The sequence below is a fragment of the Pelophylax lessonae genome, assembly GCF_965119305.1.
Source record: "Pelophylax lessonae genome assembly, chromosome: 6".
NCBI lineage: Eukaryota > Metazoa > Chordata > Amphibia > Anura > Ranidae > Pelophylax > Pelophylax lessonae.
The window spans coordinates 174,231,849-174,254,553 of record NC_138773.1 but is presented as its reverse complement, the minus strand read 5'-3'; the positions used below and the strand labels follow the sequence as shown (position 1 = coordinate 174,254,553).

The 22,705-nt window shown below is 43.8% G+C and overlaps 1 protein-coding gene across 1 annotated transcript in view; it reads left to right on the top strand.

The window, feature by feature from the left end:
* DNAH7 (dynein axonemal heavy chain 7) overlaps positions 1–22,705 on the top strand; it is a 368,896-nt gene that overhangs the window by 334,797 nt on the left and 11,394 nt on the right. Inside the window, exon 52 of the mRNA XM_082262147.1 lies at positions 14,777–14,880. Coding sequence (XP_082118273.1) covers positions 14,777–14,880 — 104 coding nt within the window. The remainder of the gene's footprint in view (positions 1–14,776; positions 14,881–22,705) is intronic.

Here is a 22,705-nt window from a genome sequence, read left to right as displayed (position 1 = left end):
TCAGGCAAAACGGTCGCTAGAAGAGGGAGGTAAACTCATATAAAAATGTTCAGTCTTGCTGTATAGTAATTGGTAGCAATGTATTTTATGTCAATCAAGATTACAAAATCTTAAAACCACATACAATCCGAAAATGTAAAAAGAAAGAGGTTTGCCTACATTTCGTTAATTAGGTAAAACATAATCCTAACAAAGAAACCAAGATGGCAAAGTGATAGCATATTTATAGGCACAAACTCTGATCTCAGGAATCCAAGCTTGGCAGCACAAACAAAATTATTCAACTACAAACTGCAAAATGTCACAATATCAAAAATCTTTGTCTGCCTGGAAAGCACCTAAAATGCAATACATATGATATTGGCCATTAAAAATAAATTATTTTTTAAAATGCCATTTAGGAACTTGACTAAAAATTCAATGTAGTATCCACAGTCCTTATTATGTTCTAACAGTCAGTACAGATGTATCGAGACACACTATATTAAGTCATAATTATATGCTATGCCAATCAAAATCCAAGCTGTCATTATCTGCTTTTTAAGACAAGAAGAGTCTCTTATATAATATACACTGATAAAACATAAGTTTATGACCACTGACAGCTAAAGTGAATAACAATGATCATTTTTTTTAGAATGGCATCTGAAAGTTGGTGGAATTTGTTGTCTATGAAGTTGATGTATTGAAAGTAGAAAAATGAGCATCGCAGTTTGTTGTGTATGGGGCTGCGTAGCTGCAAACTGCTCAGAGTGCCCATGCTGACCCGTGTCCACAGCCAAAAGCATCTACACTGGGCATGTGAGCATCAGAACTGGCCCACTGAGCAATGGAAGATGGCCTCATCTGATGAATCACATTTTCTTTTACATCATGTGGATGGCCTGGTGTGTGTGCGTCACTTACATGGGAAAGTGATGGAACCAGGATGCACTATGGGAAGAAGCATCGGAATGCTTTAGGCATGGTTCCACTAGGAAACACTGGGTCCTGCCATTTACGTGGATATTACTTTGGCACGTACCACCTACAGTGCCTTATAAAAGTAATCATACCCCCTGAAATTTTTCAAATTTTTTCATGTTACAACCAAAAACATAAATGTTTTTTTTTGGGATTTTATGTGATAGACCAACACATCGTGGCACATAATTGTGAAGTTGAAGGAAAAAGAAATGGTTAATTTTTTTTACAAATAAATATCTTAAAAGTGTGGCGTGCATTTGTATTCAGCCCCCTTTACTCTGATACCCCTAACTAAAATCTAGTGGAACCAATTGCCTTCAGAAGTCCCCTAATTAGTAAATAGAGTCCACCTGTGTGTAATTTATTCTCAGTATAAATAGAATTGTTCTGTGATGCCCTCAGAGGTTTGCAAGAGAACCTTAGTGAACAAACAGCATCATGAAGGCTAAGGAACACACCAGACAGGTCAGGGATAAAGTTTTGGAGAAGTTTAAGGCAGGGTTAGGTTATAAAAAAAAATATCCCAAGCTTTGAACATCCCACGGAGCACTGTTCAATCAATCATCCAAAAATGGAAAGAGTAAGTCCCAACTCCAAACCTACCAAGACATGGCTGTCTACCTAAAGTGACATGCCAGGCAAGGAGAACATTATTTAGAAAAGCAGCAAAGAGGCCCATGGTAATTCTGGAGGAGCTGCAGAGAGCCACAGCTCAGGTGGGAGAATCTGTCCATAGGACAACTATTAGTCATGCACTCCACTAATCTTGCCTTTCTGGAAGAGTGACAAGAAGAAAGTCATTGTTGAAAGAAAGCCAAAAGCAGTCCTGTGTTTAGTTTGCAAGAACTCATGTGGGGGACACATCAAATGTGGAAGAAGGTGCTCTGATCAGATGAGACCAAAATTGAACTTTTTGGCCTAAAGCAAAAAGCCATGTGTGGCGGATACAAACACTAGACATTACCCTGAACACACAATCCCCACCGTGAAACATGGTGGTGGCAGCATCATGTTCTGGGGATGCTTTCCTTTAGCAGGGACAGGGAAGCTGGTCAGAGTTGATGGAAAGATCGATGGAGCCAAATACAAGGCAATTGCAAAAGAAAACCTGTTAAAAGAGTCTGCAAAAGACTGGGGCGGAAGTTCACCTTCCAGTAGGACAACTAATCTAAACATACAGTCAGAGCTGCAATGGAATGGTTTGAATCAAAGCATATTCATGTGTTAGAATGGCCTATTCAAAGTCCAGACCACAATCTAATTGAGAATCTGTGGCAAGGCTTGAAAATTGCTGTTCACAGATGCTCTCCATCTAATCTGGCAGAGCTTGCGCTTTTATGCAAAGAAGAATGGGCAAAAATGTCACTCTCTAGATGTGCAAAGCTGGTAGAGACATACCCAAAAAAGACTTGCAGCTGTAATTGCAGCGAAAGGTGGTTCTACAAAGTATTGACTCAGGGGGGCTGAAAGCAAATGCATACCACACTTTTCAGATATTTATTTGTACATAAAATGTGAAAACCATTTCTCTTTTATCTTCCACTTCACAATTATGTGCCCACTTTTTATTGGTCTAACGCATAAAATATATTTACGATTTTGGTTGTAACATGACAAAATGTAGAGAATTTCCAGGGGTATGAATACTTTTTCAAGGCACTAAACGTTGTTGCTAACCAGGTACACCATTTCATGGAAACAGTATTTTCTGATGGCAGTGGCCTCTTTCAGCATCCTGATAATGCATCCTGACACACTGCAAAATTGGTTCAAGAGGTTGAGGTGCTGAATTGGCCTCCAAATTCTCAGAACACCCAGATTGAGCATCTGTGGGATGTGCTGAAAGAACTAGTCTGTTCCATGGAGGCCCCATCTTGCAACATACAGGACTTAAATGATTTTCTATTGACAGCTTAGTGCCAGATATCACAGCATACCTTCAGAGGTCTAGTGGAGTCTAGGCATGGACTAGATTCCTACATGCCTAGACTCCACTAGACCAGGTCATGGCTGTTTTGGTAGCAGAAGGGGATTTTTCGTCTCTTTCCTTTCTCTTGAGTCATCCATTGTCCCTGCCCTCAATCTACTTCTAAGCACTGATCTCTGCCACCTGCTGCTTACAGGGTAATTAAGTTTGGTTTAGATAACCGTAAAGTACAGTTTAAAAGCTAGGGTGGGCTCAGATGTTTTCACCACTCCTAATCTAGTCACCTGCATGCCCTGCTATGTTATGACCAGCCCATGTGCCCTTCAACTTTTGCAGGGATGTAAAAGATGGGTTTCCCAAAAGGAGGATATATCTCCCCAGTGCACAAAGCAAGGTCTATAAAGACATGGATAACCGAGTTTGGGGTGGAGTAACACACTCCTAAACCTTGTGGACAGCCTTCATAGAAGAGTTGAAGCTGTTATAGCAAAGGGTGGGCCAACTCAATATCAAACCCTATGGAATAAGATTGGGATGCCATTAACGTTTGTGTGCATGTAAAGGCAGTACTTGGCAATATAGTGTACCTTCTTTTTTTGGTCCTTAATAGAGTTGAGCGGACACCTGGATGTCCGTGTTCGGCGGGTTCGGCCAAACTTTAAAAAAAAGTCCGGGTCCGTGTCCCAGACTTTTGCCGAACTTTTCCCGGACACCGAACTCCATTGAAGTCAATGGGGACCCGAACTTTCAGGCACTAAAATGGCTCTAAAACACCAAAGGAAAGGGCTAGAGTGCTGCAAATGGCAGCAAAACGTAGTTAAGAGCATGGCAAGTGCTCTGCAAACAAATGTGGATAGGGAAATAACTTAAAACAACAAAAAAAAAAAACAGAAAAATAAAACAATGTTCTTCATCTCTGAAGGATGAGGCCCATATGGAGTAGGAGGGAGGTTGAGGTGGTGGTGGATGTGGCGGTGTCATAGGCGTGTGCACAGGGTGTGCTGGGTGTACCTGGGCACACCCTAATCACCTAGGGCACATAGCATTATCGCTCTGTTTGGCAGTGAGGAGATGGGAAAGATCTCCCTCGGACCTGCTCTGCTCCATTTCTCTTTGCCAGCAGGGAGAGTAATGTATCGGGGCCATGTACATGTAGGCAAACACATGCATGTGTATTTAAACTTTGGGGTGCACACCCTAATGCAATAGGCTGCGCACACCTATGGGCGATGTAGGTGGAAAAAGCGGTGGAGGAGGACCAGGGCCGGATTAAGAGCATCATGGGCTTGGTGCTGAGGATTTTGAAGGGCCTTAAGGGCCGTGCCTTGGCATGCACCCAGAGGAGGAAGGGTGCAGCCATGCATGCCTAATTCAACATGGGATGCTGTCTCTGAAGCCCATAAACACATCCATGCATCGGCAACTGTCCCTCCTTGTCCGGCCTTTGTGCTGTGTGGGGAGGTTCTGAGGGAGCTGCCTGGGGAAGCGAGCATAGAAGCCAGACTTCTGTGTTTACAAGTGACAGAAGAGCGGTAACAGTGAATATGGCCAACCCGGGGCCTATATAAAGGTAGGGGCCTGGAGCTGCAGCTCCAATAGCCCCTACGTTAATCTGGCCCTGAGGAGGACGAGGTAGCCAACACTGCTTCTTTTCACAAATTTTAAATGAGGGTACACCCCAAAAGAGTGAGAAAGAGCAAACATAGAACAATGGCTGGGTAAGGTCGGTATCCATCGCTATTCTGCACAAGGTACGGAAAAGTCCCGTGGGATCCATGCCTGGTTCATTTTAATGAACGTGAGCTTGTCCACATTGTCTCTGGACAGGCGACTGCGCTTGTCTGTGATAACGCCCCCAGCCGTGCTAAATACCCATTCAGATAATACACTGGCTGCAGGGCACGCCAGCACCTCCAAGGCGTAAAGGGCAAGCTCAGGCCATGTGCCCAACTTGGAGACCCAGAAGTTGAAGGGGGCAGACCCCTCATTCAGTACGTCTAGGCGTGTGCACACATACTGCTCCACCATGTTGGTAAAATGCTGCCTCCTGCTAAGACGTTCCATCTGAGCTGCTGGTGCTGCTGTTTGTTGTGGCGTGCTGACAAAGCTTTTCCACATTTCGGCCATGCTAACCCTGCCTTCTGAGGTGCTGGCGGTGCCCTGGTTGCGTTGGCGACCTCTTCCTCCTCCTCCTCCTCCTCCTCTGCCTTGTGCTTCCACTGTGGCCCCGTTGTCAGGTGGGAATGCCAGCAGCATGGCGTCTACCAGCGTGCGCTTGTACTCGCGCATCTTGCGATCGCGCTCCAGTGAGTGAATTAAGGACGGTACGTTGTCCTTGTAATGGGGATCCAGCAGCGTGGCCACCCAGTAATCAGCACAAGTTAGAATGTGGGCAACTCGGCGGTCGTTGTGGAGACGCTGCAGCATGTAATCGCTCATGTGTGCCAGGCTGCCCAGAGGCAACGAAAGGCTGTCCTCTGTGGGAGGTGTATCGTCTGTGTCCTCTGTATCACCCCAGCCACGCACCAGTGATGGCCATGAGCTGGCCTGGGTGCCACCCTGCTGTGAACATGGTTCCATCTCCTCCTCCAGCTCCTCCTCCTCATCCTCCAGAACTGTGCCCCTGCTGGACAATTGTGTCCCTGGCGTTTGTGTGTGCAGGAACCCACCCTCGGAGCCCCTTGCGAATGACTGCCCTGAAAGCCTTGAAAATGTTACCTCCTCATCCTCCTCCTCCTCCTCCTCATCCTGTGCCACATCCTCTTCCATCATCGCCCGAATTGTTTTTTCAAGGAGGCATAGAAGTGGGATAGTTAAGCTGAGAACGGCGTCATCTGCACTGGCCATGTTGGTGGAGTACTCAAAACAGCGCAACAAGGCACACAGGTCTCGCATGGAGGCCCAGTTATTGGTGGTGAAGTGGTGCTGTTCCGCAGAGCAACTCACGCGTGCGTGCTGCAGCTGAAACTCCACTATGGCCTGCTGCTGCTCGCACAGTCTTTGCAGCATGTGCAAGGTGGAGTTCCACCTTGTGGGCACGTCACATATGAGGCGGTGAGTGGGAAGGCCGAAGTTACGCTGCAGCGCTGACAGGCGAGCAGCAGCAGGGTGAGAACGCCAAAAAGTGCGCACAGACGGCCCACACTTTCTGCAGCAGCTCTGACATATCGGGGTAGTTTTTAAGGAACCTCTGCACCACCAAATTCAGCACATGCGCCAGGCAAGGGATGTGCGTCAAACCGGCTAGGCCCAGAGCTGCTATGAGATTTCGCCCGTTATCGCACACCACCAGGCCGGGCTTGAGGCTCGCTGGCAGCAACCACTCATTTGTCTGCTGTTCCATGCTCCTCCACAACTCCTGCACAGTTTGTGGTTTGTCCCCCAAACAGGCAAGTTGTAAAACTGCCTGCTGTCGTTTACCCCTGGCCGTGCTGAAGTTGGTGGTGAAGGTGTTACGCTGTCCGGATGAGGAGGCGATAGAGGATGAGGAAGCGGAGTAGGAGGAGTTAGGAACAGGAGGCAAACTGAAGCGCCCTGCAATCCTCGGTGGTGGGTCCACACCCAGTTATATCACAGAATACATAAATTATTCTTTCAAAAGATTTCTTCAATATGGATGATATCCAGCTTTCTCATCCAGCATCCTTTTTTCACCACCTTTTCAAGTTTTTTGCTATATTCAACGCATAAACAATTTAAAAAAATTTTTTGTTTTCTGTGCCTTCCCATCCAACATCATATCCATAGATACTATTGCATTTATTGTCACTTTTGTTTTTTTATCACTCAATACTCATTTTTACCACTAATAGTTGCCATTATCCACACAGATTCTTTATTTAAGCACTGCCCAATTTATTTAATTTTATTTTTTATTCCATTTTTTTGTTCCCCTTTTGTGTTCAGAATAAATTGTTAACACCGTTTCTTAGGATCATTACACATATTTATTATCTCGGTCTTGTCGTGGCGATTATGTAATAAGTTTCCGGACAAGCACTTTTTCTTTTTTCTTTTTCCCTTTTTTTACCTTCCAGATATCCGGCTCTAAACAGCATATCCACCTGTCTGGTTTAAAGTTTTTAATAATAAAAAGATTTTTTTCCTATCTTATCTTTTTATTTTTTTAATTTTTTTATGAGGTTTTTAATGGTCATAATAAAGAAATGGTCCAAATATGTAAGGCTTGTACACACACTCATTTGATCAGATATGATGAGGTATGGCCGTTCCCCTGCACATCCATAGTAAGAAGCCAGTGGAGGAGCAATATGGCTTCTGGAGCGGGAGTTGCAAGATGGCGGTGTTTGTTCCGTCCCCTCCGTTGCTAGGATACGGGCGGCTATAAGAAGCCCGGGAGTACGCTGAGTTGACGCCGCTCCAGTTGACGTCATTGTGACGAAACGCGTAGGGCGGAGTCTCCGACGTCATACGTCACTTCCGGTTGTCGGCCGTGGAACGCGGAAGCATCCCGGCGCACACTGTACTCTGATCTCGATCATCTTAAGAGTGAGTTATCTACGCCTTGCTTTATGCTATGTATGATTTGACTATTCACTATGGGGTTTCTTCTTATATGAGCATCTAGGCCTCCCGCCAGCGGCCATTGTTTGCATCATTTTCCGAAAGGGAACCCCTCATCATCATACAGGTTGTATTCCGAAGAAACGCCACCTAGTGGCCACTACGGATTTTGCACATCAAGTTTTTTCAGTTTATCATCACACTTTGTGTGGCACGTTTTATTTATTAATCACCAATCCTTTTTTCACCCTATGCATGGTAGTGAGTTTATTACACTCACGTGTTTTACTTCCAGCACTATTATTATTTTATTTGTAAATAAACACCCAGACTCGCATTTCTGACTATCATTTATTACACCATTTGGCACATTTCACCATTTGTGGGTTTTTACACCCTTTCATCCCCACTCACGTTTTTTGGGGCATTTATAAAGGTAGCGCCAACACCAATCGTCACATTTTATTTATCACTTTCACCTTTATTTAAAGGTTTTGATTGGGGCAGCTTACACCTTACTATTTTATTTATTCGTTTTGCATTTTTTCCACCCCCCTTTTTTTCATATTTTGAAATCCGTAGCGCTGGTCACCCCTCTTCATCATGTGCCAAATTGCTATCCGCCTCAGGCCCATCCGCCACTGCATTTACCCAGTGTGCCGTTAGGGAGATATAACGCCCCTGACCATGCTTACTGGTCCACGTATCGGTAGTTAGGTGGACCTTGCCAGAGATGGCGTTGCGCAGTGCACACCTGATTTTTTTCCCCCACTTGGTTGTGCAGGGAAGGGATGGCTTGCCTGGAAAAGTAGTGGCGGCTGGGCACGACGTACTGTGGGACAGCCACCGACATAAGGTTTTTAAAACTGTGCGTCTCCACCAGACGGAATGACAGCATTTCAAAGGCCAATAATTTTGAAATGCTGGCATTCAGGGCCAGGGAATCGCGGGTGGGTAGGGGGGTACTTCCTCTTCCTCTCAAGTGTTTGGGAGATGGAAAGCTGAACGCTTCCACGGGACATTGTGGAGATAGTTGGTGACCCAGGTGGTGGTGTTGCTGACAGATCCTCTGTTTGCGGGGTGGCAGGTGCCGGTATCACTACAGATGTGGCTGGAGCGGCTGAGACTGCAGCAGAAGAGGAAGCAGGATGAGCCAGAGACGTTTCTTGGTTTTGAAGGTGTCTACTCCACTGCAGCTCATGCTTTGCACTTAGATGCCTGATCATGCAGGTTGTGCTCAGGTTGAGAAGGTTTATGCCTCGCTTCAGGCTCTGATTGCACAGGGTGCAAACCACTCGTGTCCTGTCATCAGCACATTTTCTAAAGAACTTCCACGCTAGAGAACTCCTTTGAGCTGACTTTGGTGCGCTCGTTCCCTTGCTGCGTTGGGCAGTAGCGGGCGTATTGTCTAGAGCACAACCGCTCTGCTTCTGCACCCTGCTCCCTCTTCTGCTGTGCTGGTGGCTCTGTGCGACCACCGCCTCTTCCTCCAAACTACTCAGGTCACCTGCATGACGTTCATTCCATGTGGGGTCGAGGACCTCATCGTCCTCCACATCATCTTCCACCCAGTCTTCACCCCTGCCCTCCTTGTCGGTCTCCACAATGCTGAACGCCACAGCAGTTGGCACCTGCGTTTCGTCATCATCAGAGACGTGCTGCGATGGTTCTTGCATGTACTCATCTTGAGAAATAAGTGGTTGGGCATCGCTGCACTCAATCTCTTCAACTTGTGGGGCAGGGCTAGGTGGATGGCCCTGGGAAACCCTGCTAACAGAGTCCTCAAAAAGAAGAAGAGACTGCTGTATGGATTGGGGCTCAGACTGCTTGCCTGATTTCCAAGGGGGTGTGGTGAAAGACGGTTGGACATTGGCTGCAGGTGCCAACTCTGACCTTTCTGCAGTAGACTGGGTGGGAGACAATGTGAAGGAACCGGAGGCACTGTCAGCAACCCAATCTACTATCGCCTGTACTTCTTCAGGCCTCATCACGTCTAGAGGCGCATGATGCCCTACCAAATACTGATGCAGGTTCTGTCGCCTACTCACACTTGTGGAACGTGTTTCACTTGTGCGTGTAGCTGGCACAGATCGACCACGTCCTCTCCTTGCAACAGGAGCTCTACCAGCAGCACCACGACCCAGGCCACGGCCCCTATTTGACGGTCTCCTCATATTTCTGTAATTTATGATCTTGCCCTAGAAAGGTGTTTATTGAATAGCGGAACAAAACAACAACAGTATCGCACGGGTGTATCTCACAGTCAAATATGCAAACTATGCCGCAATTTAATGTTTTTTACCCCAAAAGGGTGTATATTGAATAGCGGAATAGGAAAAAGGATAAAAAAAACGGTGTATCTCACACGTACAAACACAGACTAGGCCCCGATTCAAATTTTTTGTACCCAAATTTAAAAGGTGTATCTCACACGTACCGATACAGACTATGCCGTAATTTCATTTTCTTACACTCCAAAAGGGTGTATATTGAATAGCGGAATAGGACAAATTTTACAAAACTGTGTATCTCACACGTACAAACACCAACTAGGCCCCGATTACAATTTTTTGTACCCTAAAGGCAGGATGAGGAAGAGGAGTAGGAGGAGTTGGGAACAGGAGGCAAACCGAAGCGCCCTGCAATCCTCGGCAGTAGAAGGAGATGCGCCAAACCAATTTAAAAAGGTGTATCTCACATGTACCGGTACAGACTATCCCGCAATTTAATTTTTTACACTCAAACAGGGTGTATATTGAATAGCGGAATAGGACAAATTTTACAAAACGGTGTATCTCACACGTACAAACACCAACTAGGCCCCGATTACAATTTTTTGTACCCTAAAGGCAGGATGAGGAAGAGGAGTAGGAGGAGTTGAGAACAGGAGGCAAACTGAAGCGCCCTGCAATCCTTGGCGGTAGAAGGAGATGCGCCAAACAAATTTAAAAAGGTGTATCTCACATGTACCGGTACAGACTATCCCGCAATTTAATTTTTTACACTCAAAGAGGGTGTATATTGAATAGCGGAATAGGACAAATTTGACAAAACGGTGTATCTCACACGTACAAACACAAACTAGGCCCCGATTACAATTTTTTCTACCCTAAAGGCAGGATGAGGAGTAGGAGGAGTTCGGAACAGGCAGGAGGTAGACTGAAGCACCCTCAAATCCTCGGCAGTATGAGATGCGCCCCAAAAATTGGAAAGGTGTATCTCACACGTACCGACACAGACTATCACGCAATTTAATTGTTTATACCCAAAGGTTTTGATTAAATAGCGGAATAGAAAATATGATCCAAAAAAAAGTGTATGTATATCACACGTACACAACCACACTAGGCCCCAATTACTATTGTTTGTACCCCTAAAGGCAGGATGAGGATTAGGAGGAGTATGGAACAGGCAGCACCCTCAAATCTTCAGAAGTATGAGATGAACCCCAAAAACTTGGAAAGGTGGATCTCACACGTACCAACACAGACTATCCGGCATTTTAATTGATCCCCAAAGGTTTTTATTGAATAGCGGAATAGGAAATATGATCAAAAAAAGTGTATGTATTTCACACGTACACAACCACACTAGGCCCCAATTACTATTGTTTGTACCCCTAAAAGGCTGGATGAGGAGTAGGGGGGAGTATGGAACAGGCAGCACCCTCAAATCTTCAGAAGTATGAGATGAACCCCAAAAACTTGGAAAGGTGGATCTCTCCCACACGTACCAACACAGACTATCCCCCAATTTAACTGATCCCCAAAGGTTTTTGATTAAATAGCGGAATAGAAAATATGATCAAAAAAAGTGTATGTATATCACACGTACACAACCACACTAGGCCCCAATTACTATTGTTTGTACCCCTAAAAGGCTGGATGAGGAGTAGGGGGGAGTATGGAACAGGCAGCACCCTCAAATCTTCAGAAGTATGAGATGAACCCCAAAAACTTGGAAAGGTGGATCTCTCCCACACGTACCAACACAGACTATCCCCCAATTTAACTGATCCCTGAAGGTTTTTGATTAAATAGCGGAATAGAAAATATGATCAAAAAAAGTGTATGTATATCACACGTACACAACCACACTAGGCCCCAATTACTATTGTTTGTACCCCTAAAAGGCTGGATGAGGAGTAGGGGGGAGTATGGAACAGGCAGCACCCTCAAATCTTCAGAAGTATGAGATGAACCCCAAAAACTTGGAAAGGTGGATCTCTCCCACATGTACCAACACAGACTATCCCCCAATTTAACTGATCCCCAAAGGTTATTGATTAAATAGCGGAATAGAAAATATGATCAAAAAAAAGTGTATGTATATCACACGTACACAACCACACTAGGCCCCAATTACTATTGTTTGTACCCCTAAAAGGCTGGATGAGGAGTAGGGGGGAGTATGGAACAGGCAGCACCCTCAAATCTTCAGAAGTATGAGATGAACCCCAAAAACTTGGAAAGGTGGATCTCTCCCACACGTACCAACACAGACTATCCCCCAATTTAACTGATCCCCAAAGGTTTTTGATTAAATAGAGGAATAGAAAATATGATCAAAAAAAGTGTATGTATATCACACGTACACAACCACACTAGGCCCCAATTACTATTGTTTGTACCCCTAAAAGGCTGGATGAGGAGTAGGGGGGAGTATGGAACAGGCAGCACCCTCAAATCTTCAGAAGTATGAGATGAACCCCAAAAACCCCAAATATCATTCAGCTCTGCTGCAGGCCACAACTTAATTTTTTTTAACCCAAGGCTGTATATTGAATAGGGGAATAGAAAAAAAGTGTATGATTTTTGAAACCACTCAATATTAGCACATGAGAACTGAACACAGCAGTGTATGATCAGTCACTCAACACAGCACAGCTGAAGGAAAAATGCTGCACACAGTGACTGATAGAAAAAGACTTTTCTCCCTCCTCCTCAGTGGGCAAAAAAGATTGTGTTCACTGCACCCCAAAAAGATTGTGTTCACTGTACCCCAAAAAGATTGCGTTCACTGCACCCCAAAAAGATTGTGTTCACTGCACCACAAAAAGATTGCGATCACTGCACCCCAAAAAGATTGCGTTCACTGCACCCCAAAAAGATTGTGTTCACTGCACCCCAAAAAGATTGTGTTCACTGCACCCCACAAAGATTGTGTTCACTGCACCCCAAAAGGATTTTGTTCACTGCACCCCAGAAAGATTGTGTTCACTGCACCCCAAAAAGATTGTGTTCACTGTACCCCAAAAAGATTGTGTTCACTGCACCCCAAAAAGATTGTGTTCACTGCACCCCAAAAAGATTGTGTTCACTGCAGCCCACACACAGCAAAATGGATGTGGATCACTGACACCTGCCTATCTCCTATCCCACACCACACAGCAATATCGATTGTAGTTTGTAGAACACACTTTCCCTAAAAATCAGCAGACTCTCTCCCTAACAGGATTGATAAGAGATCGTAGATCGGGTGACTGCAAACCCCACCCCACACAGCAATGTCGATTGTAGTTTGTAGAACACACTTTCCCTAAAAATCAGCAGACTCTCTCCCTAAAATGCCTACAACTCGCCCTGCCTAACACACTCCGACCTGTCCCTCAATTCTATCCGGACACAAATGTTTTTTTTTTCCTGTCTGTCCCTAATCAGCAGCCAGCACGTTGATGTGTGCTCTCTCCCTGATCTAAGCAGCAGAATGAAGCCGTAGCGGCGCTGCCTCGAACTTATAAAGACTTGGTCACATGCTTCAGACGGCCAATCACAGCTACTGATACATTTGTAGACATGGCTTCTCGGCCTTTTGGCTAAGATCAAGTGTAGTATCTGTTCTTATCAGTTGGTATGGACCCTGAGGGTTAGTATCGGCAGGGGCTGAAATGAACCGGGGCGCTCTGGACGTCACTGGAGGACCGGGAAGTAGGCACTGTCAGAGAAAGCCGGATGGGTCTGTTGCCTTCTGATTTGAATGGGTCCGCCCCTACCAGTTTGAAGGGAGCAAGAAAGCTGGGAAATGACGGTTAGTATTGCTCCTGGATGTAATTGGGGAGGAATTGGGATGGCGGCGGGAGGGCCTTTCCTCCTGGGTTGAATCTGGCCTTGCAAAAGGCTTGTCCCCAGTTGAAGGCAGGCTCACCCTAAGCTGTCCACGTTCCAAACCTCCTGGTAGGTAAGGGCTACACTCGGTCTGGCTATTGGGCCGGGGTAGAAAAAAGCCCGTAGTGTATGTGCCCCTGGGGTGGCAGCCCAGGGGTGCCTTAATTCTCACTGGTGAGGGGCAGCTCGCCTTGAGTTTTTCGGCACCATGGTCACTGCACCTACACACTTTTTTAAGCACCTGCCTCTTGGGCAAGGCCTTTTGGCTTCGACCAGAGGAATTTTTATTCCGGCCGGAAGGCCTGCCTTTGTTTTTCACTTAGGCACTAATTCACTCCTCCACTTCCCCTTCCCCACCTTTTTGTTTGTGTGTATTTTTCTTTGTGGTGTGTCACTTCACTATCACTCTTCTCTTCCTGCACGACGAGTACGGTGTGGGTCTCTGGGCCTACCTTGAAAGTCTTGGGAGGGGGTGGACATGGCCTTTTGGCTTAGTTCGCCCTCTCTCATGGGGGTCTCCCTTCGGGGGAGCCCCACCCAGTACTTGGGGTGGGCTGTTTCGGCAGTCCCCCTGGAGAACGGGGTTTGCCAGGTCTCGGCCAGGCAAACCATAGGAAGTACCTCAGTCCCTGTCAGGAGTCTTGCGCCCCGGGGGATCAAGGTATAGGTCCAACCTCTTCGGAGGCCAGACCATTTTCGCACACCCTGTGCAGTTTTTGTGTGTTCACGTTTGCGTGTGTGCACTTTTTTATGCACCGGGTGCTAAGTCTTTTTTGAGTGTGATTTCACACGCTTCGGGCTTTTAAAAAAAAAAAAAAAAAAATTTGTAGACATGGCTGGGATGGCTTAGGCACACCAGTTAAACGCTTGTTGATTGGCTGTTGAAAGCCCGCCATGAAAAGCGCGCCAAAGCATGCAAAACCCGGAAATAAAACGACCGAACACGGATTTTTACCCGAATATACAGTAAAGTGTTCGTGTCCGTGTTCGGGTAAAAAAAATCCAATTATTCGGTACGAACACGAATAATACAGTCCGTGTTCGCTCAACCCTAGTCCTTAATTAAAACCTAAACCAGCTATGATATCCAGGGGAGAAGTGGCAAAACACAGCTTTTATTTATTACGTATTTCTGTATAGGAAATTATTCTGAATTATGTAATGTGATCTGTTTAACTGAAAACAGTGGTTAGTGATGCACTTTTATAGTTTGCTTGGTAAGATAGTTTTTTTTTTTCTACGTTTTAAATAACAGGTGTTTATATTCACGGACTGTTTCTTGATGGAGCACGTTGGAACAGAAAAACAAAGAAGTTAGGAGAATCTTACCCAAAAACCCTCTACGACACAGTCCCTGTGGTAGGTAACCTGTTTTAATGAGAATGCATGTGTATATTTTTGTCTTTTGAATGTATTTGTTTGCTGTGGTATATTAAAATAGCTTTAGCATTATCTACAGTATAAACTGATTGGCCCCTCATGTTGCTGCTTCCTCTCACATTTTAGTCCTGCTGTACAGGGACTGCCAGAGGCTGATATCAGGTCAAATTAAGGTACTTAACGCTACTTGCATTTAAAAAAATATCTGCCTAAATTTATTTTTCTCTGTCGCTTATTGAGGAGCACATTCCATTTGGAGGAAAAACTGGGTACAAAAACCCATTTAAAAAAAACTGTCCGAAATGGGTACATTCCGCTAGAAAGTGGCCACCACCCTAGGTGGTTGGAAGCCATACCTAAAAGCCACAGAAATTGGAAAAAATAAAGCAACAAGTACAAAACATGAACAGAGAAGAATTGATACAACCCAAACAAAAACAGCCAGAAGATTATAGCATAGCATTTAATAAGGAATTTAACAGACAGTACAAACAGATAGAGCTTTAAAAAAAACATTGGCAAATACTATGTAGAGATCCTATACTTCAGAAAATCCTTCCTAAAGGCCCCAAATTTATATATAAAAGACCATCAATATTAACCACTTAAGCCCCGGAGGATTTGGCTGCTCAAAGACCAGGGCCTATTTTGCGATTTGGCACTGTGTGACTTTAACAGACAATTGCGCGGTCGTGCGATGCTGTACCCAAATGAAATTGACGTTCTTTTTTTCCCACAAACAGAGCTTTCTTTTGGTGGTATTTGATCACCTGTGCGATTTTTACTTTTTGCATTATAAACAAAAAAAGAGCGACAATTTTGAAAAACTAACAATATTTTTCACATTTTTTTCATATTTCATATGCTATAATATGCACTGTTACTGTAAAAATGACACTGGCAGGGAAGGGGTTAACTTTATTGGTAAACAGTGGGTTAAATGTATCCCTAGGGGCATGATTCTAACTGTGGGGGGGGGCGTGGCTTGTGATGTAACCACAGAGACATGTGATCCTACATAGCAGGATCGTACAGTCTCTGCAGTTACACCAGGGAGAATGACAGACGGCTGTGTTTACATCAGCCGCCTGCCTTTCTCCCTCTCCAGTGGGAGTGGCGAGTGGCCGGCAGACATCAGAGCCGCCGGTCACTCGCGCGGGGATGCCTGTGAACGAGCGGGGGTGGGAGCGCCCCTCTGGCGGCGCACGCTCGCCCCCCCACAGGCGGCTGAGCGAGGGACGTACCCATACGTCACTTTGCCCAGCAGCGGCTGCCTGCCGCAGTATATCTGCGGTGGGCGGTCGTTAAGTGGTTAAAGAATAGACTGGTCAAAAGTATCCCGGACCCACCACACAAACCTGTTACATTTTTAGACCAGATTGGTTTGTTATAAATGCGGAAGATGCATGGCATATAGGACATGCAAAAATAACAGAAAAATCACACAGTTTAAATCTAATAATACGGGAGAGACATTTGAGATTAAAAAATGTATCACATGCTGTACCACGCACGTCACCTATCTTTTAGAATGTACGTGCGGGTTACAGTACTTGGGTAGAACTACCCGAGAATTGAGAGTCAGATTAAGAGAACACATAAACAATATTAAATACAGGTTTTAAATACCATAATGTGTCAGAATAATTTAGGAAACATCACAATAACGATCCAAAAGACCTGAAAATTTGTGCAATAGATAGAATTGATGATCATTTAACAAAATGAAACATTTTGGATTCACAGGCTCAGTACTAGGACACCTATGGGTCTAAACTTTGAAATAGATATAACTTGAATCATACACAATTATTAGGGAATAGAAACTAAAATTCATAATAAGAAATATGAAATAAAACATCTATGAGCATCTAAGTAGTATAGATCAAAGAGTAAGAACAATGGATATACAAGGGGAGGTTTTATATATTTTTACAAGGAAAAGTTCTAAGACTCACATGCATATTCATATATACAATTATGTTTTTATTGATATAAAAAAATGATAGTAACATCAAAATTAGTTTGAAAACATTTTTTTATGATGAATAATTTTTAAATATATTTAAAAATATATTTTTATTTTCATGAATATTTACATTTTTGCACATTTATTATGGTAATTATGACTCTAATACTGTGAATTTGGAGATGTGTGATGCTGCTCTGAAACAGTTTATATACAAAGCAAGTAGGAAAAAGATAGGAAGGTTGAGTCATAGAAATAACTAATAGTGACACAAAAGAAAATTTATACAATGTAGTGACGCAGTGTGGGGAGGAAGTGACTGCAGGTGGAGGGGAATAGTGGCGCAAACAGGAAGGAGTAAGTATGGATGTAATAGGCAAAGAAGGAAGTTGTGATGGGTTTAGTAGGAGGTGCTAACCATGTTAATATAGAATCAGATACCAGAATCCCCCAGCTTCTGAGGACGCGTCCTGGGTGGAGCAAAATGCATTGGAACTTCTGGTTATGTCACATCCGCTCTTTGGAACGCAAATTGCGACTTTTGAATACCAGAATGGTGTCATTACATGCTCACATGCAAGCGGAGAGTTGTGTAAGTGCACAATTGGCTTTTATGTGTTTTCTTTAACAATAAAAACAAAATTACAAAATTTCTCCTGATTCTATCTCCCTACACTCATATGAGGTTCTTTGACCTACCTGCCAGAGTCACAAACGAAAAAAAAAAAACATTTTTTGCCACATTATTTTTGAAACACAGCAGTTTAACCCATCACTAGTCGATGAGTAAGGGCACATAAGGAGGGGAGCACAACGGCACTTGTTGGAACATACTGGCACTGGAAGAATGAGATAACCAGCACTTTAAAGGTCTTATTGTTCATGCACATTTTTTGCACTTTCATTTTTTTAAAGTATTATACATTGTGATTTAAATATTATGTTTCTGCTCAAATAATGAATAGAGATACATATTAAGCACTTTATGGTTAGACAGCGCTGGGTACACACATAAAAATATTGAGGGGCCCAGTTTGATAAAACTTTGACCACCTACGGTAATACTGCTGCCTACATGAGAAATTGACACAAGGGACGTAGAAAATGGAAGGCCAGTTTTCTTTGGTTCTAATTTCCACTTCTATTATAACCCTAGATTGCTTAATTATCAGCAACCTGTATCCCTCAATGGACTCAGAGAAAAATATTTTACTGTGATTTTTAATAAAGTAGGGACATTTATTTTTTGTTTTTGTGTACCCTTATGGAAATTTCTGTTCAGTTTTTTCCCCAGAGACACAACAGCAAGTAAGAGGAAATTTTCTGAAGTGAGGAGAAATTCCTCCTTGAACATTTTCCCCAGAAAAGGTGACCCCCATTGGAAGATTTTTCCCTTACATTTTGTTCTAACACGCCATTAAAGACTGCTTCCTGCCTGCCGAATAGTGAAATGATGTACGGGCGGGAGCACTCTCATTCTGGGAGGACGTTATATGACGTCCTCCTATTCTTGGAGCACTGCGATCTGTGGTGAGTTATGTCCCTCGGACACGGCATCTCACCTATCACAGTAAAAAGCTTATGACGTAGGCTCTTTACCTTGTGATCAGCTGTGTCCAATCACAGCTGGTCACAGAGTAAACAGGAAATGGTTATCAGCATTCTTCTCTTCACACTGACAGCGAATGAGGAGGGGAGACCCGAGCCTGTCAGCAGCATTCCTCAGCAGAGACTTCTGCACTGACAATCAGGTGCTGCTCTTCAGTGCATGCCCACCAGTGCTGCCAATCAGTGTTCACCAGTGCTGCCAATCAGTGCCCATTAGTGATGCCTGTCAGTGCCCATCAGTGATGCCTGTCAGTGCCTCCTCATCCGTGTCATCTATGAGTGCCTATCTGTGCCGCCTATCCGTGCTGCATATTAGTGCCTCTTCATCAGTGCTGCCTCATCAGTGTCCCATCAGTGCAGCCTCATCAGCGCAGATCAGCGAAAGAGAAAAATTACTTATTTACAAAATTTTATAACAGAAACTAAGAAACACTTTTTTTTAGTTTCCAAATTTTTGGTTTGTTTAGCAAAAAATAAAAAACCCAGTGGTGATTAAATACCACCAAAAGAAAGCTCTATCTCCAAAAAATTGTAAATTTATTTTATAATTTAAAATAAATATAAATAAATATAAAAAAATTTATGAGTACAGTGTTGCGTGACCGTGCAATTTTATTATCAGCACATGTAATAAATTAGTCTGTATACCTAAACATACCCTTAATATAATATTTTCAAATTACAAATATTTTATTTCAACCATCTTTCACATTTAGGGACTGTTAACTAGAAAGAAAAAAAATCAATTGGCTGTGGATAGAGGTTTGGGTACCATAGGTTCAAGGGGATCCTGAAGGTTCAAGGTTGACAGTCCTTGCAAATTTATGTACAGATTCACCTGGGAAAATCTATTTTTGATCATAGTATACTCAATCAGGGCCGCTGTTAGCAATCATCGGGACCCATGCAGCCTTCCTAAAGCCCCCCTTCCCAACCCTGCCTACATGCCAATTCTGGTTGTTAGTTCCTTGGAAGGGGGGGGGACTATATATTTGATTTTGTGTAGAGGTGGGGGGGGGGTATTTTGTGATTTTCACTTATATTTGAGATAGTTACATAGTAGTTGAGGTTAAATAAAGACAGTAGTCCATCCAGTTCAACCTGTGTAGGTGTGTGAGGCCATAATCATCTCTCATACCCCCGAATGTTCTGATCATTGAGATGTACGTCCATGAGTCTTTTGAAAGCAACCATACTTCCCGCAGAAACCACCTCTTGTGGTAGAGAATTCCACAATCCTGTAGCCCTAACAGTAAAGAACCCCCTGCGTTGCCTGAGGTTAAAACGGTTCTCCTCTAATCGCATTGTATGCCCTCGAGTCCTCATGCAATCCTTTCAACTGAATAGCTTTTTTTCTATGCTGAGATCACCATTGAGGTATTTATAAATTGCTATCATGTCCCCTCTCAGGCGTCTCTTCTCCAGAGAGAATAAATCAAGCGATTGCAGACGCTCCTCATAATTAAGGTCCTACAATCCCCTAATTAGATTAGTTGCCCTTCTCTGGACTCTCTCCAGCTCCAACACATCCCTCCTGAGGACTGGCGACCAGAACTGGAGAGAATACTCCAGATGCAGTCGGACCAAAGTTTTATAAAGTGGTAGGTTTATAGTTTTATCTCTGGAATACATCCCTTTCTTTATGCATGCTAATATTCTGCCAGCTTTGGCAGCTGCCACTTGACATTGCATGCTATTGCTTAGTCTATCCTCTACCAAGACTCCCAGATCTTTCTCCATTTTTGATTCCCCCCCTAAAGTGTATTGTGCTTTTATGTTTTTAGTGCCCAAGTGCAAAACCTTACACTTCTCAACATTAAACCTCATTTGCCATGGTGTTGCCTACTCTGTTATTTTGTCCAGGTCATTCTGTAGGATATCTGCTTCATGCCGTGCAGTTATTGCCCTGCCCAATTTTGTGTCATCTGCAAAAACTGATCTAGAACTACTGATCCCATCCTCAATGCTGTTTATGAATAAATTGAACAGGGTTGGTCCCAGGACTGAGCCTTGGGGGACCCCACTCACCACCTCAGACCAGTCTGAGTATGCGCTATTTATTACCACCCTTTGGACACACCCTTTTAGCCAGTTCTGTATCCAAGAGCAAACCTTGCGGTCGATGCCTGCAGACCTTATTTTATAAATTAAGCACTTGTGGGGAACTGTATCAAACGCCTTGGCTAAATCCATGTACACCACATCCACTGGTCTCCCCCTATCTAGCTCACAGCTCACCTCCTCGTAGAATGTTGAGAGATTGGTTTTACATTTGTAAACCCGTGCTGATTACTGCTGATGATGTTGTTGTTGTCTTTAGTAAACTCTACGATATAGTCCCTTATCATCCCTTCCAGAAGTTTACATACTATCGATGTCAGACTGACAGGTCTATTATTTCCCGGGACATGCCTCTGCGCTTTTTTGAATATCGGTATCACGTTCGCTTTCCTCCAATCCCCTGGTACATTTTCTGTCATAATACTGTCAGCAAAGATCAGGAACAGTGGTCTAGATATAGTCTTACTAAGTTCTTTGAGTACTCTTGGATGTACGCCATCCGGGCCTGGTGATTTATTTGTGTTAATTTTATCCAGCCTTTCCCTGATTTCACCCTCTGTTAGCCATAGCGGCAAGTCCTGTGTATTACTACTAACCATACAGTCATGGTCAGTGTACCCCTCCTTTTCCTGTGTAAAGACTGACGAGAAAAAAGCGTTCAGCACGGTTGCTTTTTCAGTGTCCACTGTAACCATCCTCCCATCATTGTTAATTATGTGTGCAATATGCTCTGCCCTAGTTTTTTGCTGTTGATATATTTAAAAAATTTCTTTGGGTTCTTTTTACTATCCTCCGCTATTTGTCTCTCAATGTTGATTCACAAAGTGTTGATTCACAAAGTGTGATATGGCCTTCATTTAGGTTATACTAATTTCGTTTCAGGGGTATTATTTGGATTTTTTTTCTTTTAGCTTGTTCAATAATTTTTGTTGGGTATCAAGAAGAAACTGAATAAAGTGTGCATACAATGCTTCATCTCAGTGATAATTGTACAAACCTTGTATGAGGACACACAGTGTAATCTTTTTGTGCCTGAATATCAAAATATTAATGATAAAATACTTATGTCGACAATACTGGCCTTAGTTTGAGCTCAAGAGAGGGCAATCAGCTTCAGTACTGGGTGTCCCAATTGAGTTGCATGTGAAGCATCAGAGAATGAGAAGGGAGAGGTAGAAATGAGAGGAGAAAAAGGGGAAAGGGATCATAAAAAAAAAGGGAAAGTAGGGATCAGAAAAAGGGGAAGTAGTATAGAAGAAATGGGAAGGGGGGGGGGTCTGTAAGGGGGTCCCCGAGAGCTTGCGTCCAGGAGCATAGTGAGAAAGACCATCAATTTTTTTAAAGATTTTGTTATGTTTTGAGATGCTCAAAGTGCAGCATTAACTTGTTACTGACCATCTACTCTTCGACCTGCCTTTTGTTCGCAGCACACCACTGCATCATTTGAATAAAAAAGAACTAAGTGTAAAGTTGGCCACAGATGAGTAGATTTTTTAAATTCTTAGGAAAAGAAGGTTCTAAGAAAGTTTGTTTGTTTCTAATCGTTAGTGGGTCAAACCAATGTTCGCTTTCTTCCACAGTGATTAAAAAAGGAACAGGATGGAAAATTTTTCTTGAATTAACGAATTTCTAACAGTATATCAAGTAGGTATTATACACAGCAGTAGATAGAAGGTGATGGTTCAAGGTAAAAAAGACATCAAATGTGGGGAACGTTTTATGATAAAATGCGTAAATGGCAGAACTATCCAAAAACAGGGTTTCCTATAGAATAGGCAATGCCTAGATTCCTTAAGCTGATCATTCACTTAGACCCCTTGCACACGGGTTTTCCGATCAGGATGCTCCATGCAGCCCTATGGGGAAGCGGATGTCAGCGGTGACATGTCCGCTGACACCCACTGCTATCCTGTCCTTGAAACCCAGACAGATGGTAACCCTTTTTTCCATCCTGTCTAGAGGATGGGATCAGATTAAAACGGACAGGCTGTCCGTTGTCATCCAATCTCCCCATAGAGGAGAGTGGGGCTCTGACAGGTCCATCTCAGCACAGTGAGCAGAGAAGGAGCTGTCATCCACCAGTTTGGTGGGGATCAGTGGATCGATCCCCCCGCTGAGCAAAGCGGAGTCCGCCGGTTGGAAAGCCCATGTAAAAAGGACCCTAAA